The sequence below is a fragment of the Herpailurus yagouaroundi genome, unplaced genomic scaffold, assembly GCF_014898765.1.
Source record: "Herpailurus yagouaroundi ecotype Mexico unplaced genomic scaffold, PumYag 247, whole genome shotgun sequence".
Taxonomy (NCBI): domain Eukaryota; kingdom Metazoa; phylum Chordata; class Mammalia; order Carnivora; family Felidae; genus Herpailurus; species Herpailurus yagouaroundi.
The window spans coordinates 548,829-569,835 of NW_024412464.1; the positions used below are offsets into that span (position 1 = coordinate 548,829).

The 21,007-nt window shown below is 54.5% G+C and overlaps 1 protein-coding gene across 3 annotated transcripts in view; it reads right to left on the reverse strand.

Moving 5' to 3' along the window:
• CRHR1 (corticotropin releasing hormone receptor 1) overlaps positions 1 to 15,416 on the reverse strand; it is a 45,672-nt gene extending 30,256 nt beyond the window's left edge. For 2 of the 3 annotated variants that reach the window (XM_040460042.1, XM_040460044.1), the window contains exon 1: positions 15,240 to 15,416. In XM_040460042.1, coding sequence (XP_040315976.1) covers positions 15,240 to 15,272 — 33 coding nt within the window. In that variant the 5' untranslated portion in view covers positions 15,273 to 15,416. The remainder of the gene's footprint in view (positions 1 to 15,239) is intronic. The other variant, XM_040460043.1, reaches the window with a different exon arrangement.
• Between the last annotated feature and the right edge of the window lie 5,591 nt (positions 15,417 to 21,007).

Sequence of the window (21,007 nt, forward strand, 5' to 3'; positions counted from 1 at the left end):
GCTTGGGACGGCCCCCAGGAAAACCTCTTTTAGGGGCCAGGGACAAAGCCATAGCCATATTCCAGAGTGATCCCTCCATAGGATCCCTCCTGCTTCTGCTGAGTTCTGAGCCCAGTCCTGCCACTGATTTTGTGACTTTGGGTGAGTCACCTGGGCCTCTAGGCCATGCGGTCTTTCCTACCTGTACCCAGGGAGGTGGGCCACATGGGGAAAACAGAGAGAGAGATCACTTCTGAAACTTTAAGTTCTCTGCGTGTGTCCATGGACCGAGTCCATAATTCGGTCATTCTGGGCCTCAGAATCTTCCTTGATTATGGAGAGAGTTGAACTAACACAAGCCTCTCTCTCTATATATGTATAGATGATAATGTCTTTATCCATTCATTCAATGGACACTTAGGCTGTTTCCACGTCTCCACTATTGTAAATAATGCTGCCATGAGCATGGGGGGGGGGGGCACAGATCTTAGAGATAATGATTTCATTTCCTTTAGATATGCATCCAGAAAGTGGAATTCTTGGCTCATACAAAAGCTCTATTTTTAATTTTTTGAGGAACTTCCATACTGTTTTCCACAGCGGCGGACCCAATTTACATTCCCAGCGACAGTGTATGGAGGTTCCTTGCCCTCCGCATCCGTACTTATTCTAGAAGGCGATACCTCGCTGTGGTTTTGATTAGCATTTCCCTGATGATGAGTGAGCACCTTTTCATGCACCTGCTGGCCATTTCAATACCTTCTTTGGAAAAATGCCTATTCAGGTCCTTTGTCCATTTTTAATTGGATTATTTGTGTTTGTTTGTTTTGTTTTGTTTTGTTTTTTGTTCTTTGGTTTTTTTTTTTTTTTTTTTTTTTTTTGCTAGTGAGTTGGACACATTCCTTATCTTTTTTTAGATATTAGCCTCTTATCAGGTATCTGGTTTGCAAGGTGCTGCCTGTTTTAAGTAAAGCCAAGAGAAGAAAATCTAAATGTGAAAAAGAGGAAGGTCATAAATCAGGATTCCTTTAAAAAGCTAGCTCCCCTGTTGCATTTAAAAACTGGGATCTGGTTTGTAGAAGCAAAACATATGCCCAGGCAACTCTTCAGAGGCAGGTCTGTGCCTACAGGGCATAGATCTATAGACACAGAGTGATGGTGGTGGGGAGAGGCAGGGCCCACGTGCAATTGTGGTTTCCGCCCTGCACAGAGGTGCCAAACAGAGGGATCACCGGGAGCTAGAATTGCAGGCTGTGCACGAGCAGAACTGAGACCCTCCGGGGTGCATTTTCTGATCCACGCAGAGGTGCTCTGGACACCAGCCGGGGTAAAAATAGACTTGGAACAAAGGACAGTGAGGCCACGTGCCCTTTCTCGGCCCTCGTGACTGCCCAGGGCCTTTGCCCCCTCAGCAGCCTCCGCTCCCCATCCTGCCCCGGCCAGGTCCTCCCACGACAGCCTCTTTTTGTAACAGCCACAGCCTGTCCCCACCTCAAGGCAAAGAGCCTGTGTGTTTCCCCAAAAGTGGGTGGGTTGGGAAAGATTATTTTAGGCAGATGAGAAATAATTTATTGTTACATTTAATTAACTGAAATTGCTGTTGTGCAGAGAGGAAAAAATGGAAAGGAAAATCTCCTGCCTACAGATCAGGGAGGGGGGATTTCTGGGGTGTTCCTCGCCCCCACGCCTTCTCCCTGGGGTCCTGGGCTCAAGGTATGCCCTGCCCCCTCCCCTTGCTGCTTCTCTCAGCACAGCCGAAAGCACTGGGTGCCTGCTTCACCCACCCCAGAGGCAGCAAGGACCTACAAGACCCCAGCTCTGGATGTACACAGACCCTTCCAAAGATTCCAGGTATTGGATTATAAGCACCCTGAGGGCAGGGTCTCTGTTTGGCTGACTTTGTACCCACGGCGGGGCCTGGCACAGAGTAGGTCCCACTATGCATTGAATGAATAAATGACTGACTGACTGACTGAATGAATGAACAGGTGGGTTTTTACTCTGTCTCCTTTGACCACGAGGTCCTGTAATTATCCCCACCAGGACATTTCCTATTTCCCGTTCGCCAGCATCTTTTCCTCTAGCCGCGAGGAGCTCTCTCTTGGACGCTCAGCTCTTAGTTCCTTAGAGGGGTGCTCTGAAGGCAAAAACATTTTGGGGTGGGCAGTGCAGGGCTGAGATCCTGTTCTGACTCTGGCGAACTTGTTCCATGGACAAGTCATTCCCCTGCCCCCTTTCCTGCCTCGGTTTCCTCATCTGTCAAATGAGGAGGGCGGTGTGTTCCCTACATTCCTTTCCAGGTCCGAATATGCTCCGCCTTCAGGACATACGGGAGAGTAGAAATCAGATCTCCAACTCCAGCGCCAGAAAATTCCACATGGGAATCTTTTATCTGCCCCTTCCTTCCTGTGTGACCTTGGGTGACTTAACTTCTCTGAGCCTCAGTTTCCCCATCTATGAATGGGGCTAAGAAGGATGAAATAGTTACACCCTAAAGCTCTTGAAGAGATTCAACAACAGGGTGCATTTAAAACAGCCTGGGGCCGAACACATGGTAAGCCGTTAACGATCGGTTATGAGAACCATTATTGACTTGGTGCAAGTGGCTTCCTTCCTGACTTGGCCCTCCTGTCCGGAAGTTCCCGGACTGGTCCCCCGGGGCCACCCAGGGCAGGCGCACCCACTTTGCACCGGTGCTCTGTTCCTAGCCGCCAGCATCCACCTGTGAACGCGTGTGGTGGGGATTCGCTGGGCACAGGGAAGGGAGGTGGGGGGGCGGCGGTGCCCGGAACACGGCACGGGTCCCATCCCGGTCTGCTCTCCTTTTCTGCTGCTTCTGCCTTCGTTCTCACCCTCTCTTGGTAGGATTCCCCCTTAGATCCACTCATTAGTATTTTCCCACAGCTCATGCCTCTCATCCTCCCGGCCCCCTCCCACCCACCGTCCCCTCTCTGTCCTGGTCTCAACCTCCCCAGCTCTCTTAGTCTTCACGAGTCTCCATTTCCCTTCCTTCCTTCCTTCCCTCCTTCCTTCCCTCCTTCTTTCCTTCCTTCCTTCCCTCCTTCCTTCCTTCCCTCCTTCCCTCCTTCCTTCCATCTCCCTCCCTACTCCCTTTCTTCCTTCTTCCTTTCCTCTAATCGCTAGCTTTTACTGAAGGCTTGCACGGTGCCAGACTCTCATTTCTCTCTTTTAATCCTTCTGGACCCCAAGAGGTGGAGCCTTTATTCTCTTCCCACTGCACAGATGACAAACTGAGGCATGCACAGTTGGTAACTTGCTCAAGGTTGTTTACCACAGTGAGCGGAGGGCCTGGGATAGGAGCCGTGTTCCGTGCCAGGATTGGACCCCTGGCCAGGACAGCCTGTTTCCCTGACCGTCCTGCCTCCTTCCCTACTCCCCACCCCTCCCCCCAGCATAGATCCTCCAGAAGAAGAGGTATAGGTTTCCTTTGCCTCTTGATCTCTGGCTCGGGGCCACAGCCTGGCTTCCCAAGAGCTGGCAGTGGCAGTCAGACGCTGTCAGGGGACTCAGGAAGGGTTAAGTTTGGTTCTCAGAGAGAAGTGGAACCTGGATGGGGCTCTGATCCGGCCCCTTGCTCTTGGAAGCCGTGAGTGGCTCCCAGACACTGGGAAACCACCCCTGAGGGCGTGGGAGAGGCAGCTGCTCCTCTGGGAGACGGAGCTGAGCTGCTGGGGACAGTGTGTGAAGTCACCGGCAACACAGGTGTCACTACCAGCTGTGTCCTCCTCGGCTCAGCCTGCTCTGCGACAAGAGTAAAGCAAGGAGGATTTCGGGGTCGGCAAAAAAGGGATATCCTTTGAGAAGCCGCGTCTTAAAAGGGATGTGAAGAGGGCCGGGAAGGCAGAGTGAAATCATCTGACGTGTGGAAATCAGGTCCTATTAGAAAACGGCTAAAGGTTTTGAGGCTGGGTTTTCTGGAGAAGCAGCTGCCTTCTAAGGCCGTGAGGGGCTGGTTTCAAGGGACTCCTTGACCACCGAACCCCATCGAGCAGGGTCATTTACGGCAGCGATTAGGAATAACTATATACTCATCCATGAGATAGAAAATGGCCCCGTCTGTTTCTTTGCCTGTAAAAGGAGCAAATTAGATGAAATCCGAGGTTTCCAGGCAGTCCTTGGCATCTGGGAGGTAGAAAATTCTGTGTCTCAGGCTTCACCCCAGGAAGTCAGGTTCAGCAGATCTGAGGGGAAACTCAGGAGTCTATTATTTAATGCTCACCAAGTGATTCACCAGAAGTGAGGGTCACTGAACTAACCCAGTGGTTCTCAGCTGGGGGCAATTTTTGTCCCCCACGAAACATGTCTGTAGACGTTTTCGGTTGCCACAGCTGGAGGAGTGCTATTGGCGCTTAGTGGCTAGAGGCTGGGGAGGCTGCTCTGTACCCTCAAATGCACGGGGCAGCCCCCACGGCAAAGAATGGCCTGGCCCCAAATGTCAACAGTGCTGAGGTTTGGAAACCGGGGGCTGGAGGGTTTTGCAGCGTCCTCCCGGATCTGAAAACATGCACCTGCCAGCCCATCATGGAAGCTGGGAGCGGGGGGGGGGGGGGGGGGGGACCTGGGGGGGGGGGGGGGGGGGTGGGGGGCGGGGACCCTGGGAAGAATGGGAGAACAAGGGAGGCAGGTCTGTAAGACAAAAAGAGGCCTTGATCTCACTCCATCCAGCAAATGCCCCGTGGGGGACCTTGGACCAGTCATTTATGAAACTCCTGGCCTCAGGCTGGAGGCCGGGGTCCTTCGGGAATGGGGGTGCCTGGCCAGCTGGGCAGACAGGAGGTCCCTCACCTCCCTGCTCGTGCTGCCCAGTCGGCTTCTCCAGGCCGGGGTACGCATGGGAGGTGCAAAGCCGAAGCAGGAAGTGCCTGCCCGCGGTGCAGCCAATGCAGGGAAGTGAGCCGCCCAGGGACGGCATCGTGTGGCCGCCTCTTCCCCCAAATAGGCAGGCCGGGCTGGCCCAGCCTGGGCTCTGGAGCAACCTGTCCCCAGGGCCGGCATCTCGGAGGCAGGAGGCAGAGCCGGGCCCTGGAGCAAGGGAGACTTCAGGCTCCCTTATCTTGGGCAACCCGGGGCCAAGGCCTAGAGCCAACGTGGGGCTGATTTCTGTGAGCACTGGGGTGAGCCCACCACAGAGGAAGGACCTCCCTTGTCTCCCCAGAGCACTGCGACCACTCAAGGTCATGAGTCTTCCCCCGACCTTAGTGACAAGGTGCAGCTTGATGAGTGAAAACCAGGAGGAGGAAGGGGCCCGCACAGAATTGCCAGGGGTAAGGGCTCCGAGGAAGCAGAAGGATTCTGCCCTCCTGGCCACGAGCTCTTGCTGCCTCGGGCCCCCAGCCACTGCTGCCCCCGAAAGAGCCACTCTGGCCCTGTCGCTGAGTCCTGACGGCAGGAGGTGCACAGATGCGGAGCAAGGCCGGCCGGCCGCCAGGCTCCCATGAAAAGCGAACCAGGGATTCCAGGCCATAAATTCTGGCTCCAGGGGAGGCCTTGAGACCAGTGCTACTCAAACGGTGGTCCGCATGGGTGCCTAGCCGCAGACTATCCCCGAGAGTAAGCATTTAGGAACCCCGATGTGAATTGTCCTTGCTGTGATATCCCTGCGTGTCGTCACAAGACTGATCTCCTTGAACAACAGGGTTAGACCAGCTCTGATGTCCACCTCTCCAGGGCAGTCGGGTGGTGCAGGCCGCACGGTCATCACTTGCAGGATGACCAGGTGCCAGTCCGCCACAGACTGGAAAAATCCACGTGGTCCTTCCCTGGAGCCCGTTTGAGAAGCCCTGCCTTAGCTGGAGGAGAGCTGATGGAGGCCGGCTTATCCGGGAGGCCCCCTGGAGGAGGCTCCGTGGTTGGGGCCAGCATCCAGGGCAGCAGAGGCTGGGGTGAGGGGCCTTCCCGGAAGAAGTGGGGGTGGGGGGGGTCTCACCCAGGGAGTCTGGTTGGGGACGGGCCCCTCAGCACAGAGGCGTTTCCTTTTATTTTCGCTCATGGTCCAGATGAGGACCAAGCCTGGCGAGGTTGCGGGACTTGCCCAGGAGGTGGCACCTGGTGGGCACCTACCGCCTCAGCGTTAGGGTCAGTGCTGCCTCTCGGGGCTGCTCGCTTCTCGGGGGTGTGCGTGTGCCTCGCGTTTCACAGCCTGGCTGCAGCCATCATGGCACAGCTCTCGGGGCCCAGCAAACTGGAGGGAATAACACCAAAGATTGCCCCCCACCCATAGGGAATGGAGGGGTTAGGATCTGGACTGAGAGACGGGATCCCCTGGAGGGAGCCAAGAATGGACCCACTACCTTCCTCCCGAGTCCTCTGCCCACGTCTGTCTTGCCTGGCTGTTCCTGCCTCGTTACCAGCAGAACCAGGGCAGGGATGTGGAGGGAGACCTGGGCCGCCACCACGCCTCCTCCCCAGCCCCAGCTTGAGGACCTAAGTGCCCTGCTGTCTGAAGACCGCAGGGGGTGCCTGGGTGGCTCAAGTTGGTTAAACGTCAGACTTCAGCTCAGGTCATGATCTCGCGGTTCATGGGTTTGAGCCCCGCGTCGGGCTCTGTGCTGACAGCTCAGAGCCTGGAGCCTGCTTCGGATTCTGTGTCTCCTTCTCTCTCTGCACCTCCCCTGCTCACACTCTGTCTCTCTCTCAAAAATAAATAAATATTAAAAAAAAATGAAGACCCCAGTTTCTGAGAAGTTTCTTGCACCTTTGTCCTCAGCCCAGCCCCAAATCTCCCTCTAGCAATGTCTCCCACTGACCCTGCCCAGACCCTCATGATGTAAAGTGATGCCCTTGCTTTCTCATGTGGAGAGATGCCCCCAGTGCTATGGGGACCGGGGTGGGACACCGGGCAGGGCCGGAATTGCTCAATGTTACTAAGTGGCACTGACAGCGTAGGGCTGGATAAGCCATTGAGTCACAAATCCACACGCAGAAGCAGAGGAATCTGTCTAGCTTGTCATTTCTGTGTCTCCTGTCGCTACAGCACCTCTGCGAGCACAGACACTCGTGCAGCAGGAGGCAGGATCAGGGAGACCCCTCGCCTAAATTCCACATCCATGATGCGCCGTGTGTGCGTGGAGCACTGGACTAGGTGCCGGAGACCTTTGTTTTTATTTTAATTTAAGAGACTCCTCCGGCCCTGACAGCTCCCAATCTACGGCGGGAACAGGGGCTCAGAGGATGTGAGTGACCAGGGGTCCGTGTGGGGTCTGGCTAGTGAACGTGTGGAGCATCTGTGGGAGGAGGGCCCCTGTTGTCTGAGAGCCCACCATGCACGAGAGGAAGGAGAAGACCCAGCAGAAGCACAGGAACAACCAGTGAGAGATGTACTTCGACTGGAGGGCTTCCTGGAAGAGGGGGTAGGGATAGTTCAAGACGACTTTGGTAGACGTGTCACATAGGATTGGTGCAGAGACTGGGGGGCAGAAGCATGGCCAAAGGCAGGGTGGCAGTTAGACATGAGTATTCTGGCTGGGGGGAGGGGGCAGTGTGACCGAGGCGGAGGGACAGAGGATCGATGGCTGCTGGGAGCGTCTGATTCTTTCACCTCTAGAGAGGGACAGGAGGACCCCATGGGGTCATGGGTGTGAGCCCTGGCACAGAGGCATCCGGCCAAGAGAAGTGGGGTGAAGTGGAGAGAAAGGGCAGGAAGAGGGGAGAGAGCAGGGGCGCAGGCCAAGCCTAGGACACAGGCCTCTGTCCAAGGGCCAGCCTCTCAGCCTCCCAGCCAGGCACGTGTGGCCCAGGGGGTGACCACGGAGAGTGACCGTCCACTGCTGAACCCACAGCCCCCGGGTGCCCGGCTGCTCCTCTGGGAGTCAGTCCTCTGGCCCTGGCCTCGAGCCGGTGGGTGCCACGCACCTCACGGGTTTGACTGCGCTTAGAGAAGACAGGCCGGGGTGTGACCATCTGAGGGGGTAGCGGGTGGGGGCACGCTATTGCAAATGATGCAAAAGTGGCTCAAGATAGACAGACAGACAGACTGCGTGTGTAATCAGTTGGGACCACAAAGGCAGCAGGCTGTGTTCCTTCTGAACTTGGGGAGGAGAACTCAGCCCAGGGGCCGGGGAGCGGGCGCGGGGGCGGGGGCGGGGGGGGGGGCGGCAGCGGGAGGCTGGTGAGGGGGAGGGGAGCACTCCTGTCTGCGCACACTCATCCGCAGCCTCCACACGGCGAGCCTCAGCCTCAGAGCATCCCTGCTCCCCGGGAAGGCTAGCGATGGGGTGGGGTGGTAGTTCTTGGAAGAAACGAAGAGGGGAAATGCTATCTCTGGCCTCCAAAGCAGGGCACACATTCTCTCGGGCGCTACGGAGAAAGTGCAAAGCCAGAACGGCCAAAAATGACACACAGGTCCTTTTTCGTGCTACCACCTCTTTCTCCCTCTTTCCCTCTCCTTCTCTCTTCCTCCCTCCTCTGTCCTCCAGGCCCTTCTGTTCCTGATCTCTCTCTCTCTCTCTCTCTCTCTCTCTCTCTCTCGCCAACTTGAGCCAGCACCTCTGGCTCAAGAGGTACTCACCTCTGCATCACCTTTAGTTTCTGTCTCTCTGTCTGCCTCTCCCTCGCTGTCTGTCCGCATGCCCACATCTTATGTAATAATACAATTGTCCATCCTGAGCAGGCCCATGGCCTGCTGGGTCTTTGCTTCTGTGAGTGGGACTGGGGGCCCCCCGTGCAGGAGGCCTGGACCCCGGAGGACTGTGCCTTAGCTTTCTCCTCGACCCTCTCCCTGAGTAGCCAACCCCCTTCTGGACCCAGCTGCCTCCTCCAGGCTGCATAGCCCAGCCCCGCATCCTTGGCCTCCTTTCCTCTCCCCACCCGGCTCTATCCTCACAGTGTCAGGGCTGGCACCTCTGGAAACCCCTGAGCCCTTCCCACACCCTGCCAAGGAGGCTGGGGAAATACGGATCAAAGCGGAGAAAGTCCCTGCCGTAAATGAAATGTCGCAGCCATCTTTTGCCCTAGCCCATCACTCGCCTCCAGGTACCTGCCAAACACACTGGGCAGAACATTGTCCCACAGGTCCCCTAAGTCTCCCACTGTGCCTCAGGATAGCCCCACCACCTCTGAACACTCCAAATTGTAGTCTGACAGCCTAGAACAAAGCTATGGAAGCAGCTGGACCAGTCTGGCCAGTTTCTGTCCTGGACTCTGACCTAGGCGCCCTGGCTCACCACCAGATTGGCTGGAGGTCGGGAACCAATGGAAAGGTGGAGGGGGGGCTACCCCACGAAGCTCTCCTCTAAGCACCTCACGGGGGCCCCCCCCCCCCCGCGCCCCGGGGGGGGTGCCGCAGCAGGGCCAAGGTGGGATCATGAAATCACCTGTGTTTATAGGGCAGGAAGGGCACTCGCAATATCTTCATTTGTCCCTGAAACAGCTTCACGGCTGCTGCACGGACAGTTGCCAAAGAACACGTCTGGCTTGAGCCTTTGAGTCGGCAGCTCTGTGGACACGGGACCTGTCTCCCAGAAACGCATCTCAACGTGGCCATTTCACAGAAAAGGAAGCTTACGTCCACGCTCCCCAAGCTTCCTCCCTCCGGTCCTCCCCACCTGTCTTCTCTCCATTTTGCCGAAGTAGACACCACTTACTCTGAAAAGGTTAATAATCTGTGGCTTAATAGGTTCCAGCTAGTTGTTTTCAAAATCATTGTTTGCATCAGTGAGTTAATCATTTGGTATTATCCTCCCCACATGCCTCTACTTTTATTATCAAATTCCTTCACATATGTCAGATGTTCAGAGAGCCGATTTCCTTTGACCTTTGCCCTCAGCTGACAGCAGGTGACCCCGTCCCTTCTCCCCGGGGGACTGCGAAAAGGACTCTGGGGCAGGGGGAAGATTCTCCACTGCCAAGCACTCCTTCCTCCACCTCCCATTTCCTCGCCCCTCCTTTGATGGTCCTCTTTGGATTAATAAAATTTGGCAAGATTTATTAAGTGACTACTATCGTGAATATTTATTAAGCACTTACTATATGCCAGACACTACATTTGTGCTGAATTTCACCCCTGACATCTCACGAAATCATGGTGATTAATCCCATAAAGTGGGTACTCTTTTCTCCCTTTTTACAGATGAAGAAACTGGGGTTCAGAGAGATGACCTTACTTGCCTGGAGCCCCCGTCTGCTTCACGGGATGTTCCCACCTGTGAAAGAAGATGCTGGCTGCCACACTGGGGGGCAGTGAGGGAGGGCTGACCGAGAGCAAGCCTGAAGACAAGCACTGAAAAAGGACTGGGTGATGTTAGTTCCAAGGGACTCTGAGAATCTAAGCAGACAGGGGTCATTTGTAATTAACAAATTCATTCTTTGAATGTAAACCTGTAGCTAAAACGGAGACTCGGCCTTAGCTCCAAAATGGACTCACGCTTCCTTTTGTCGATGCCGTCGTTGGTTAGGGGAGAGTCAGAGCTGGGAGAGGTCACCCCACCCCGCTCTGCACAGAGGAGGACACAAGAAAGGCTCCAGGTCACCTGCTGCCAGCCAGCTCGCCTCCGGTCACAGCAAAGGGGCTAGAGTTTCATGAGCCAAGGCTCTACTCTCAACGGATCCTCTAAATCACTGGGGTGCTCTATTGGCTATTTGTTGCGAGCTGTCTCCCTTCCTCCGTTCCTCCGTTCCTTCCTTTTTAAAATAGTGTCCTTCAGGGGCGGTTCCACTCTTTTCTGCATCAGAGATGGCTTTTCTGCTAGGGTGGTTTTGATACGACATCTGCCTCTCGTGGGAACAGCAAGGCGTCCACTGTGATCGCGCAGTGGTAAACCGGAAGGAGCAACAAAAACGCCATCCATCCCGTCAACAAACATTTGTGAAATGCCTACTCTATGCGGTGGGTTGGGAGGCTCAGTGCTGTGGAAAGGGAAAGACGCAAAAATGCTACGTATTGAGCGACGCCCAAGAGCTCTTCCTCCAAGTTGCTTTTCCTGCATGATCCCATTTGATCTGAAATGCAAGCAATCCTTGCACCTGTTTCTGAAAACAAACTCTGTACCAGGTGCTACCCCGGGGGGTTTCCATGCGGGAACTCTCTCACCCTTACCTCAACCTTCTGAGTTAGGTATTGCCTCCATTTCATAGCCAGGGATGGATACTCAAGTTTATACAGGGTACTGAGCCCAAATACCAAGTACCAAGGTCCCATAGCTGGGGAGGAACAGAGCTGGGAACTGAATCTGCTGCACCCCACTTTTCCCATGTAAGGTCATGGCCCTAAGGAGTGTTTGGACACAGATCTTTCACAGAGACATGAAAGGTACCCGGGAATCGAGTGCAATACCCCTGTTTATAGGCAGGGAAAGCACGGCTCAGAGAGGGACGGTGACCTACCTTAAGTCACACAGCTGATTAGAGGCACAACTGAGACCGAAGTCAGATTTGCCAAATCCCAGGCTGATGGTCTTTCCACCCCGTAACTGCTGCATGACCAGCCCCTGTGCCTAACGCCTTCCTTCCGGCCACACCATGGTCAGGGCTCGGGTCTATGGGTTCAGCACGCGTCATGGGCACTGGGGATGCTGCCAAAGGGTCCCTTGGACCCTCCAAACTCCTTCTGTGCAGCTGAACCCCGCTGGCTGCTGACGCTGTCCAAGGAGCAAATGTCAGAGAGGGTGAGAAACGGATTTTCCACTTGGGCTGATCCTCACAGCCTCTGCTTTTCCACGGGTCTGTATCCTCCTTGGGAACTGGACAGACCCCTCCCTAGAGATTCGTATCGAATCCAAATGTCCTAGCCTGGCTTTCAGCCCCACTCTCCTCCTTTGCACCTCGTTTGTGGCCAGCCCAATTGTCCCCACCCAGCAAGGCAGCCTGTGGCCCCGCCCTGGGCTCACTTGTTTGCCCTTCTGCCAATGCCTCCCTCAAAAACTGGCTCCAGATTACCCGTCAAAGAAAGAATTTGGAAATGATCCAAATGTGCGCCAGTACAGGGATCCAAGGTATATCCACTCATAAGCAGCAGGCAGATGTTGACAAGCTCCCTCTGGAGGCTCCAGAATAGGATGGGCCAGACTTGGGCTGTGACACAGTAAGTGACGGGGTGTGCCCGATGGCCACAGCGGTGCCCAAACCTGCACTTGAGAAAGGGCCTACAGGGATTATCTCAAAAATGATAGCAGTAGCTGTGTTAGGAGGGTGAGGGGGTAATAATTGTCCCTTCTGGTTTCTAGACTTTGTCTTGCGTTGTGAGATTGCTCTTAAGACAAGAACAGTAGCAATAAAACCAGCAGCCTTTTCAGAACTCACTCTCTTTGAGGCCCCTGGGTAGCTCGGTGAGTAGAGCCTCTGACTTCGGCTCAGGTCATGATCTTGCGGTTTATGGGTTCGAGCCCTGCATCGGGCTCCGCGATGTCAGCACAGAACCCTCTTCGGATCCTCTGTCCTCCTCTCACTGCCCCTTCTCCTTCCTCTCTCTCCCAAAAATAAATAAACATTAAAACATAGGAAGAACTCACCCTCACACTCCCAGACCCCACCTCTTAGAGCCACACTTGGGTCTCCCTGCAAGGAGCTGCAGCTGGTGGGTGGGTAACCCAGAGGTGCTCGATCCCCCTCTCCCCTGGGGGCAGAGACAATATTTCACCTGTCCCCTCCTTTGCATCCACACACATTCACCTGCACACACTCTCCCCACACACTCTCCCCCCAGTTCTCTGTAGCCAGGGCAGTGCTCAGCCCACAATAAGGGTCCCAGAGTGGTCCTTTCCCAACACTGGCTGACTTGTTGGGGACCAAACTGGATTCTGGATGAATTCCCCTAAATTCAAACTGACAGAACTAGGGGCACCTAACTGGCTCAGTCGGTAGAGCATGCGACTCTTTTTTTTTTTTTTTTTAATGTTTATTTATTTTTGAGACAGAGACAGAGCATGAGTGGGGGAGGGGCAGAGAAAGAGGGAGACACAGAATCCCAAGCAGGCTCCAGGCTCCAGGCTCTGAGGCGTCAGCACAGAGCCAGACGCGGGGCTCGAACTCATGAACCATGAGATCATGACCTGAGCTGAAGTCGGACACTCAACTGACTGAGCCACCCAGGCCCCCAGAGCATGCGACTCTTAATCTCAAGATCGTGCATTCTAGCCCCATGTTGGGCATGGAGCCTGCTTAAAAAAATAGCAACAATAAAAATATAATAATTACAGACTGACAGAACTATCTGGGTTCTCATCTGGCAGAGGTCTAGGATGAGATTTAAGTGGCTTAGAACATTTGCTGATAAAAGCTAACAAAACAAACCCTTAGAACAACAGTGCCTAGGTTTGAGTTTTTGTTCCACCGCTCACTGGCTGTGTGACCTTGAACAAGCTACTTAGCCTCTCTGTGCCTCAGTAATAATCCCTACTTCCCAGGGCTGTTAAGCAGACTAAGTAACTTAATATTTGCAAAGCAGGTAGAACAATGTCCCGCAAGTTGTACGTGCTACATAAATAGAAGGAACAAGTAATTATTTGACTGAAATGAGCATTAGCTGGCCATTCATTCGCTGCCTCTCCCTCATTCGGTATTTATTGAACACCTACTGCGTTCATTAGGCCAGACATAAAGGGCATACACATCTCACCATCTAGTGAGAAAAACACACACATAACAACAGAAAAAAAAAATTGTTCTTTTAGGAAAACGTGACAATTCTAAGCAGAGAATTACACAGGATTCTAAGAAAGGCCGGAGAAAGAACATTCGGCTATTACCACGTAAACTTAAAAAACAAAGCAACACAAAAACTACACAAAAAACCCCAAACCTACAGTTCAGTTCTCTGAATCCATTTAAAAGATCCAATTCAGTTTAATGATTTGTGAATTCAGAGCAAGGTTGGGTACACACTAGCCTTTCGGAAAATATTCCCATTCAATGCCATCTATTCAACCTCTCTGGGTGTTTTTCTTCCTACCTTCCTCCCCCAGTCTTGATCACCCAGAAAATAATCTCTGGGTTCACCGCTGGTCCTCAGTTAATGGGTGGAGGAGGGTTTTTTAAAACAGTTTTTAAAAACAACTTATAAATATTTGGGAGGGGAGGGAGAGGATGGAGAAGAAGCTTGGGTAACTGGTAACGTCTCTGCCCTGGCCGCTGTTACATTTAAAGAATTTGGCTGAACTGGAACCACTTGGGAGCTGGTATACCTAGAGTTGGTTTAATTACTGCTAGAAAACTGAAATTCAGTCAACCCGCACCCCTCCCCCAAATCCATTCAATTCTTTTCAATGTAATCGCTTTTAAATGCTCTGAACCCAGTCAAGCTGGTGTTGTCTGCATTTGTAGCCCAGGCCGTCCACACGGACCCTGCGGAGTCGGGATCCTCCGGCGAGAGCTGGGCTCCCCGGCAGCGGTGCCGAGGCCCACCCACCTCTCCCTCCGGCGGCTGCTTACGCGCCTACACCCGGCGAGCCGAACCGCTTTGGGAAGCCCTGGGCACTGAAGTGGCGGCTGTCACTACCCGCGGGCCGGCCTGACGACACCCCCAGCCTTTCCCCGGCCTACGCCGCCCTCGGGCAGCCCCGTCGCCCCCGAACAGGAGCCGGCAAACGCTGGTCATGCTATCGGACGACTTTTCTAAACTCCGGGCGCCGGAATCGCATCGCCAGGGCCGGAGCGGGAGAAGCAGGAGCCGCCAGCCGCACGGCGCAGGGACCCCGAGTGCAAAGGCTCGGGGAGCGAGCGAGGTGCTCCCGCCGGCCCGCCGCCGCGCAGCAACTGTAACCGCAGCCGGATGCACTGTCTCCTCCCCGGAGACTGCGATATTGATCAAAGGCCGGGAGACACGGGGGACATTTATCTCCCCAGACTCGCAGCTTAACGAGCAGGGGAAGGGGCAGGAAGGAGCTCCCAAGAACCAGGGCGGGGGCGTGCGGAGAGGGGGGGGGGGGAGGCTGCTGAGAGCGTGCTGGGGTCCGCGAGGAACCCATCTCCGGAGCCTCCCGACCCGGGGTCGGGGTCTGCATGGGAGGGTGGGAGATGGAACCAAGTTTCACTCCCAGAGCCTAAAGCGATTCTCCGCACAGAGCTGGTTGCCCGGGTGGGCGGACCCCCTCCTCCGCCAACAGCCCCGCAGCTTCGCCACAATGATGTCTTTTTTCACTTGAGTCCTCCCCGCCCCCGCCACGCCGGCTCCAGAGGTCCAGCGAGAGGGACCTGTGTGTGCACAGCCTTCCCCGGTGACCCCCATCACACCCACAGCCCACCCGCGCCCCGCGCCGGTCCGGGGGCTGGGGACGCCTGCTCTCCAGGGCTGACCCGCTCGCTCTTACCTTGACGAGCCGGAGCTGCGGGCGCCGTCCCATCCTCGGGCTCGCTCGGTCACCGTCCCGGACGCCTGGGTCCCTGGGACATCCCAGAGGGGCCGGCCGGCGGTTGAGGGCTGGGGCGGCGCGGGCTGGGCGGCCGGGTTCCCGTGTCGCTGCCCGGCGCCGAGGTGCCCGGCTCCGCGCTCCCCGGCCACGCAGCCCAGCCCGGCCCCGCGGGCTCCCGCTCTCCCCGGCCCGGGCTGGTCCGGCCGCCGCTTCCCGACTCAGCCGGACCCGCAGCCGCCCGGCGTCCCCGCCGCCTCCCCTTCGGTCCGCGCAGCTCCCCGCCTCGGCTCCCCGCCCCCTCGCCTAGTGTCCCCTCCCCTCTCTCTCCCCCGCCTCTCCCCTCCCCTTCGGTCCCTCCTCCGCGCCTCGCCCCTCGGCGCGCTCCCCCTTCGCCTCCTCCGCGCCCTCCCCTCCCCTCCCCTCCCGGACCTGCTCCCCGCGCCCTCGCCGCGCTGACCCCCTTTCCCTGAGCCCAGGTTTGCGGCAGTCGGCGGGACGCGCTGGCAGCGGTGGCGGCCGCCGCAGCCTGGGATGGAGGCGGGGGGGGGGGGTGGCCTGCGGGGGCGGGAGAGGTGGCAGTCTCCCGCCTCCCGCCTGGCTAGAGGTGGGGACCTGGGGAGTCCAGGGAGTGTGGGGGGTCTGGCGGAGCCCGGGTGAATCTATGAGAGCGAGGCTGTTGGAGACCGGGGAGTAAGGCAGCCCCGAATGAGCAGGGGCGCCGCGGAAACCGGGTGAAGCTGGGAACTGCGTTTGGGCAGTTCCCGCCCTGCAGCCAGCTGGCCAGAAGGTCCCCGCCGCCCCCACTTCAGCAGGGCGCGGGCGTCGCATCCGACCCCCGGCACCTTTGGCATCCACATGTCGGGGGCGCGCGGAGACGCGGAGCTCTGTGGGACGAATCCTTTTCATTCATTCATTCGTTCATTTTCATTCATTCGTTCCTTCATCCATTCATTCCACAGACTAAGCCCCTGCCCAGTTTGTTCCAGGCAAGGGGCTGAACCCGGGACCCCTAAGAGGAAGGGAGACGGCGGTGCTCCGCGGGACCAGAGGGCACCTGAGCACCGTGGAGGGGAAAGACAAGCGCGCATTACACTACAGCAGCGGAAAGCTGCTAGGAATCCAGCTAGCAGGGCGCGGAGGAGGTCACAGCGCCCCCTGTCGGCCGAAGCCTCGGGGGGAGAGGTCAGCCGCCCCTCCAGACCTCTGGGTCTTCATCTGGCCTTGGCTCTCTAGCTCCCTACGCAGCTCCTAGCTCTGGGAAGCCGTTCCCGCCTCCTCCAGCCCCTTAAACTTTCCTCTCCAGCCCTTCCAGTTGGACAGACTTTTTGACTTCTAACCCTTCCCGCATCCACGGGGGAGCTGAAGAGAGAGGCGGGGCCACCCAGCAAAGCCTCAGCCTGCAGCGCCTGGCCAAGTCCTCTCAGAGCAAGCCCCGAGGACTCCTGGGTGGAGGAGCACGGTCCCACAGTGGCGGTGAATAAGCTTTGACACGAACTCTGAACCTAACTGCCCTGGATTCTGTGCCCTGTTGGGCCCACCCACCTCCTCCCATCTACTCACTTCTTATATTATGCAAGAACCAGCGCGTTCGTGGTTCCACCTGATTCTTCACTTAGAAAGGGAGTTACTGTAAGGGCTAGCGTGGTTCAACATGCACAGCTTACTTGTGAGGAAACTGAGGCACACACACTAGGTGGTGACCTGTCCAAAGTCCATAGCTGGTAAGCCTACTCCTTAGGTTCCTGATTCCCAGCTCAAAGTGCCTGGAGGGTTGGGCTCTGAGGTGGGGAGGGGCATTGCCCAGGAAGTCAGCTGGTCACACTGGCTTAACCACACAAGACGGCACTTTCTAGGTGAAGCACATAGTCCCGAGTCTTGCAAAACCCCCATTAGGTTAGTGCTGCAGAGCTGGTCACGCTGAATCCGGCCCAGACTCACCCCAACCAATCCCAAAAGAGATGGATGGGCACACCAGCCAGACTGCCAATTTTTGTCCTCAACAAAAATTGAATGCAGGGTGCCTGGGTGGCTCAGTCGGTTAAACGTCTGATTTCAGTTCAAGTCATGATCTCAAGGTGTGTGAGTTCGAGCCCCATGTTGGGCTCTGGGTTGACAGCTTGGAGCCCGGAGCCTGCTTCAGATTCTGTGTCTCCCTCTCTCTGCTCCTCCCCCACTTGTGCACTCTTGCGCGTGCTCTCTCTCTCTCTCTCAAAAGTGAACATTTCAAAAAAGAAAAAAAACTAAACACATAGTGGTCTAGCCTAGGGCAGGTTCTTGAGTCAGGCAGCCTGAGTTCGAGTCTTGGCTATTCCACGTACAAGCTGTATAAACATGAAAAATGACTTAACAGTGCCTCAATTTTCTCATCTAAGAATGGGGGTAGACTTACCTCATAGGGTTGTAGGTTGTTTTAAATGAGTTAATATTTGTAAATGGCTTGGAACAGTGCCTGACACGGGCTTAGTGAAAGTTAGCTGTAGTGGCTATAATATCATCGTCACCACCACCAACACCACCACCACCATTATCAAGTGGACCTGATGCTCCGATGTATAGGCCTCATGGTCCCTCCTTCTAGGCAATTCTTTGTGGGAACAGAATTCTTGATTAGAAGGTCACGGCAGCAGTAGATTGTGGGTGGAATCAGAGGAGAGGAAGCTGGTGGGTCCTCAGGGAGGTTTGCCCAGGCCCTGATAAGACCTTGCTCTCCAGCCTTGCCCAGCCTTGGAGCTGACTCTCCGGGGACCAGACAGCTCCAGATTTCCAGATTCTGTGTTTCTCTATGTTTAATAAACACCATCAAATTCTGCCTTTCTGAGTCCCATTGTCCTCCCCTAGACTTGATCTTTAAATATGCTAATGCCATCGATTAGGCTGTAATCATGCCTTGTACTTCCTACCTTTTTGGCCTGGGATTCAGACCTTCTCTTTCTAAAGGAGCATCTACAGGGGCACCTGGGTGGCTCAGTTGCTTAAGCATCCGACTTCGGCTCAGGTCATGATCTCCTGGTTTGTGAGTTCAAGCCCCACGTCTGGGTCTGTGTTGACAGCTCAGAACCTGGAACCCCCTTCGGGTTCTGTGTCTCCCTCTCTCTCTGACCCTCCTCCACTCATGCTGTCTCTCTCTCTCATAAATAAATTAAAAAAATAAATAAAGGAGCATCTATAGATGGTACAATTCCCCCCTCCACCAAGTGGACTGTCTTGATTTCACCGACTTAACATCCACACCCCACTCCCACTCTGGGGTGGGAAGAGGAGAGCTTCTATATCACTCCATTACCTTCCTACTTAGAGTTTTGGCCTTTACCGCTTAGTTCGGGGGAGGTACAAGAGCCTCCTGTTTAACATCCCTTCTGTAGAAGGATTCGATATCCCCTTTCATTTGTCCTGAAACTGCTTCCTTCCACCTTCAAGAGCCTGGCTCTCATCCTCTGGGCTTGGTGAAGCCTCCAGTCCCGAGGCCTTCCATGCTCCTCCCCCATCTCAGCCCCAGCTGCTCCAGCCAGCCAGCCTGACAGCTGAGTGGTCTCCTTAGCAGCCTCCCCACCCCCCTCAGGGCAGCCCCCTGCTCCTGGTGACCATTCCCTTCTCAGACTCTCTTCTGACTCCCCCTTACCCTCCCCTCTTCCTGTCTAGGCCCAGACCAGAGTCACCTTTCATTCATTTAACCTGCCAGATTTGGAAGAAAGGAGAAAAATGAAGAATTTAAACAGGAATAAGAGACACTTCCACATCCTTCCAAACAGTAGGAGAGACAGATGATGCCCCCTTACCTATGGGTTCTGTTGACTTCAACCATGGGTATCCCAGTGAGTTTGATGGTCTGGAGCAAGACCAGTGGTTCCAGACTCCTTGGGCGAAAAAAACAGTTCTTGATTTTTAAAGTCTAATCTATTGCCGGATGATATAATTGCAAAGAACAGTGAGAACGCATTATTAGAAAAAGGAAGCAACAGATAAAGACATACAAAATAAAAGCCCGACTTTTAAAGCTTTTAGATCCAGTGGACTTAAAACTACTGTCAAGGTACCTAACATTTCCTAAAAGCTTACTGTCAATTTCTGCACTTGCCCTGTCATGGACTGGCAACAAATTGTTTGCAGAGGGATCGTGCTTGGAGTAGCACTGGTCTAGAATGCTTCTTCAAGCGTAAGGTCAGGAAAATGGCCTCGTGTAGGGAACAGCTCATAAAACCACCTGCACATCGGGGAAGATGGTATTAATTACCCCATTCAGCAGTGCATTCATTCAACAAGTATTTAATGAGCAGCAACTATGTGACAATTACTGTTGGACGCCAAGGTTAATAAAGATAGTCCTCAAGACGGTCACAGAATGGAAGGGGAGACTTTGATAAATAATTAAAACCTAATGAAATGAGGTCAATAACAGACCAGGCACCATGGGTATGGAGGCAGAAATATTAATTCTGCCTGGGGCCAACGGGGAAGGTTCTACTAAGGAAGTGATATTGTGCTGGGGTCTGGACGAGAGACAGATGTTCAATCCCATATGGCCAGCCAGCACTCTATAAATGAGTTAATACATGCAAAGTGTTTAGTGCAGTGCCTGGCACATGGGAAGTGCTTCAAAAACATTAGTGGTTCTTATTATTAAATCTTACAAATCATCATCATCATCATCATCATCATCATCATCTTATCATCTTCAACCCAGATCGACCCATAACTTTGTCTTGGGTTTGTGGGGTTGTAGGTAGCTCAGTTGGGAGAGGAGGACAAACGGGGCTTTGCCCACCCCCTATGTTAGAGGAAAGATCTAGAGGAGGTGGGTTGGGAGTTGGGTATTGAAGGATTGAAGGACACGGGTATGGACAGGTGGAGAAGAGAGGAGGCCTTCCAGGCAGGAGGGTCCCTTAGAGACATAGCCATAGGAACAAGTGCATGGCAAGGGAGGAGACTGATCTGATGGGGACAAGAAATGGGGATGCAGTGGCTGGGTGAGGTTCAGCAGAACTGAGGGGGGGGAGGGGACAGGCTGAGGATCCCCTTGGATAAAGGACTTGATATTATTCCTTCTCTCATTTAGAACAACAGGTAATAACAATAGTAATTAGGATTCGTATGGCAGCTTGTACCACATAGCTCTTTCACAAACATTTTCTCATTTAATCCTTATAACAACCCCCTAAAAAAGGTATTAATAGCCTCACTTTACAGATGAGAAATCTGATCTCAGAGGTTGATCTCTTGCCCGAGGTCACAAGGCTGGCTTTGACACAGGCAGGACTCCAGCCTGACGTCCCCAGCTCCCACTCCAGATATTTTCCAGTGTACCAGAGACATGAGCTGAGCCTAGACCCCTAGGCAGTTGTGATATCACCCAGAAGAGATCATAGCTCCAAGAAAATGAGTCTCTAAAATCATTCTTTCCTTCTACTTTCTCAGTGGGAGGACAAAAGAGGGGAGTAAAGGCAAGCCACAGGACAAGCTTGGTAGTGACATAGGCAAGGTGGGTCACTCAGAGTTCTCAGGTGACCTACCCATTCCTCCTCCTTCCCCCCTCCCCCAGTCTGAATCTGTATTGATCCAGGGCAAGTATGCTTATCCTGGGTACAATTACCATGTTTTTGCACTTATTAAGTGTGGCCAAGAGGGCCACTGAAGTTGTTTCTAAGAAAACTTTTTAAAGGCGCACTGAAGTCAGAAGGGTTGACACCATGGGAACATTCTGGAAGCGAAAATAGATCAGAGATGCTGGC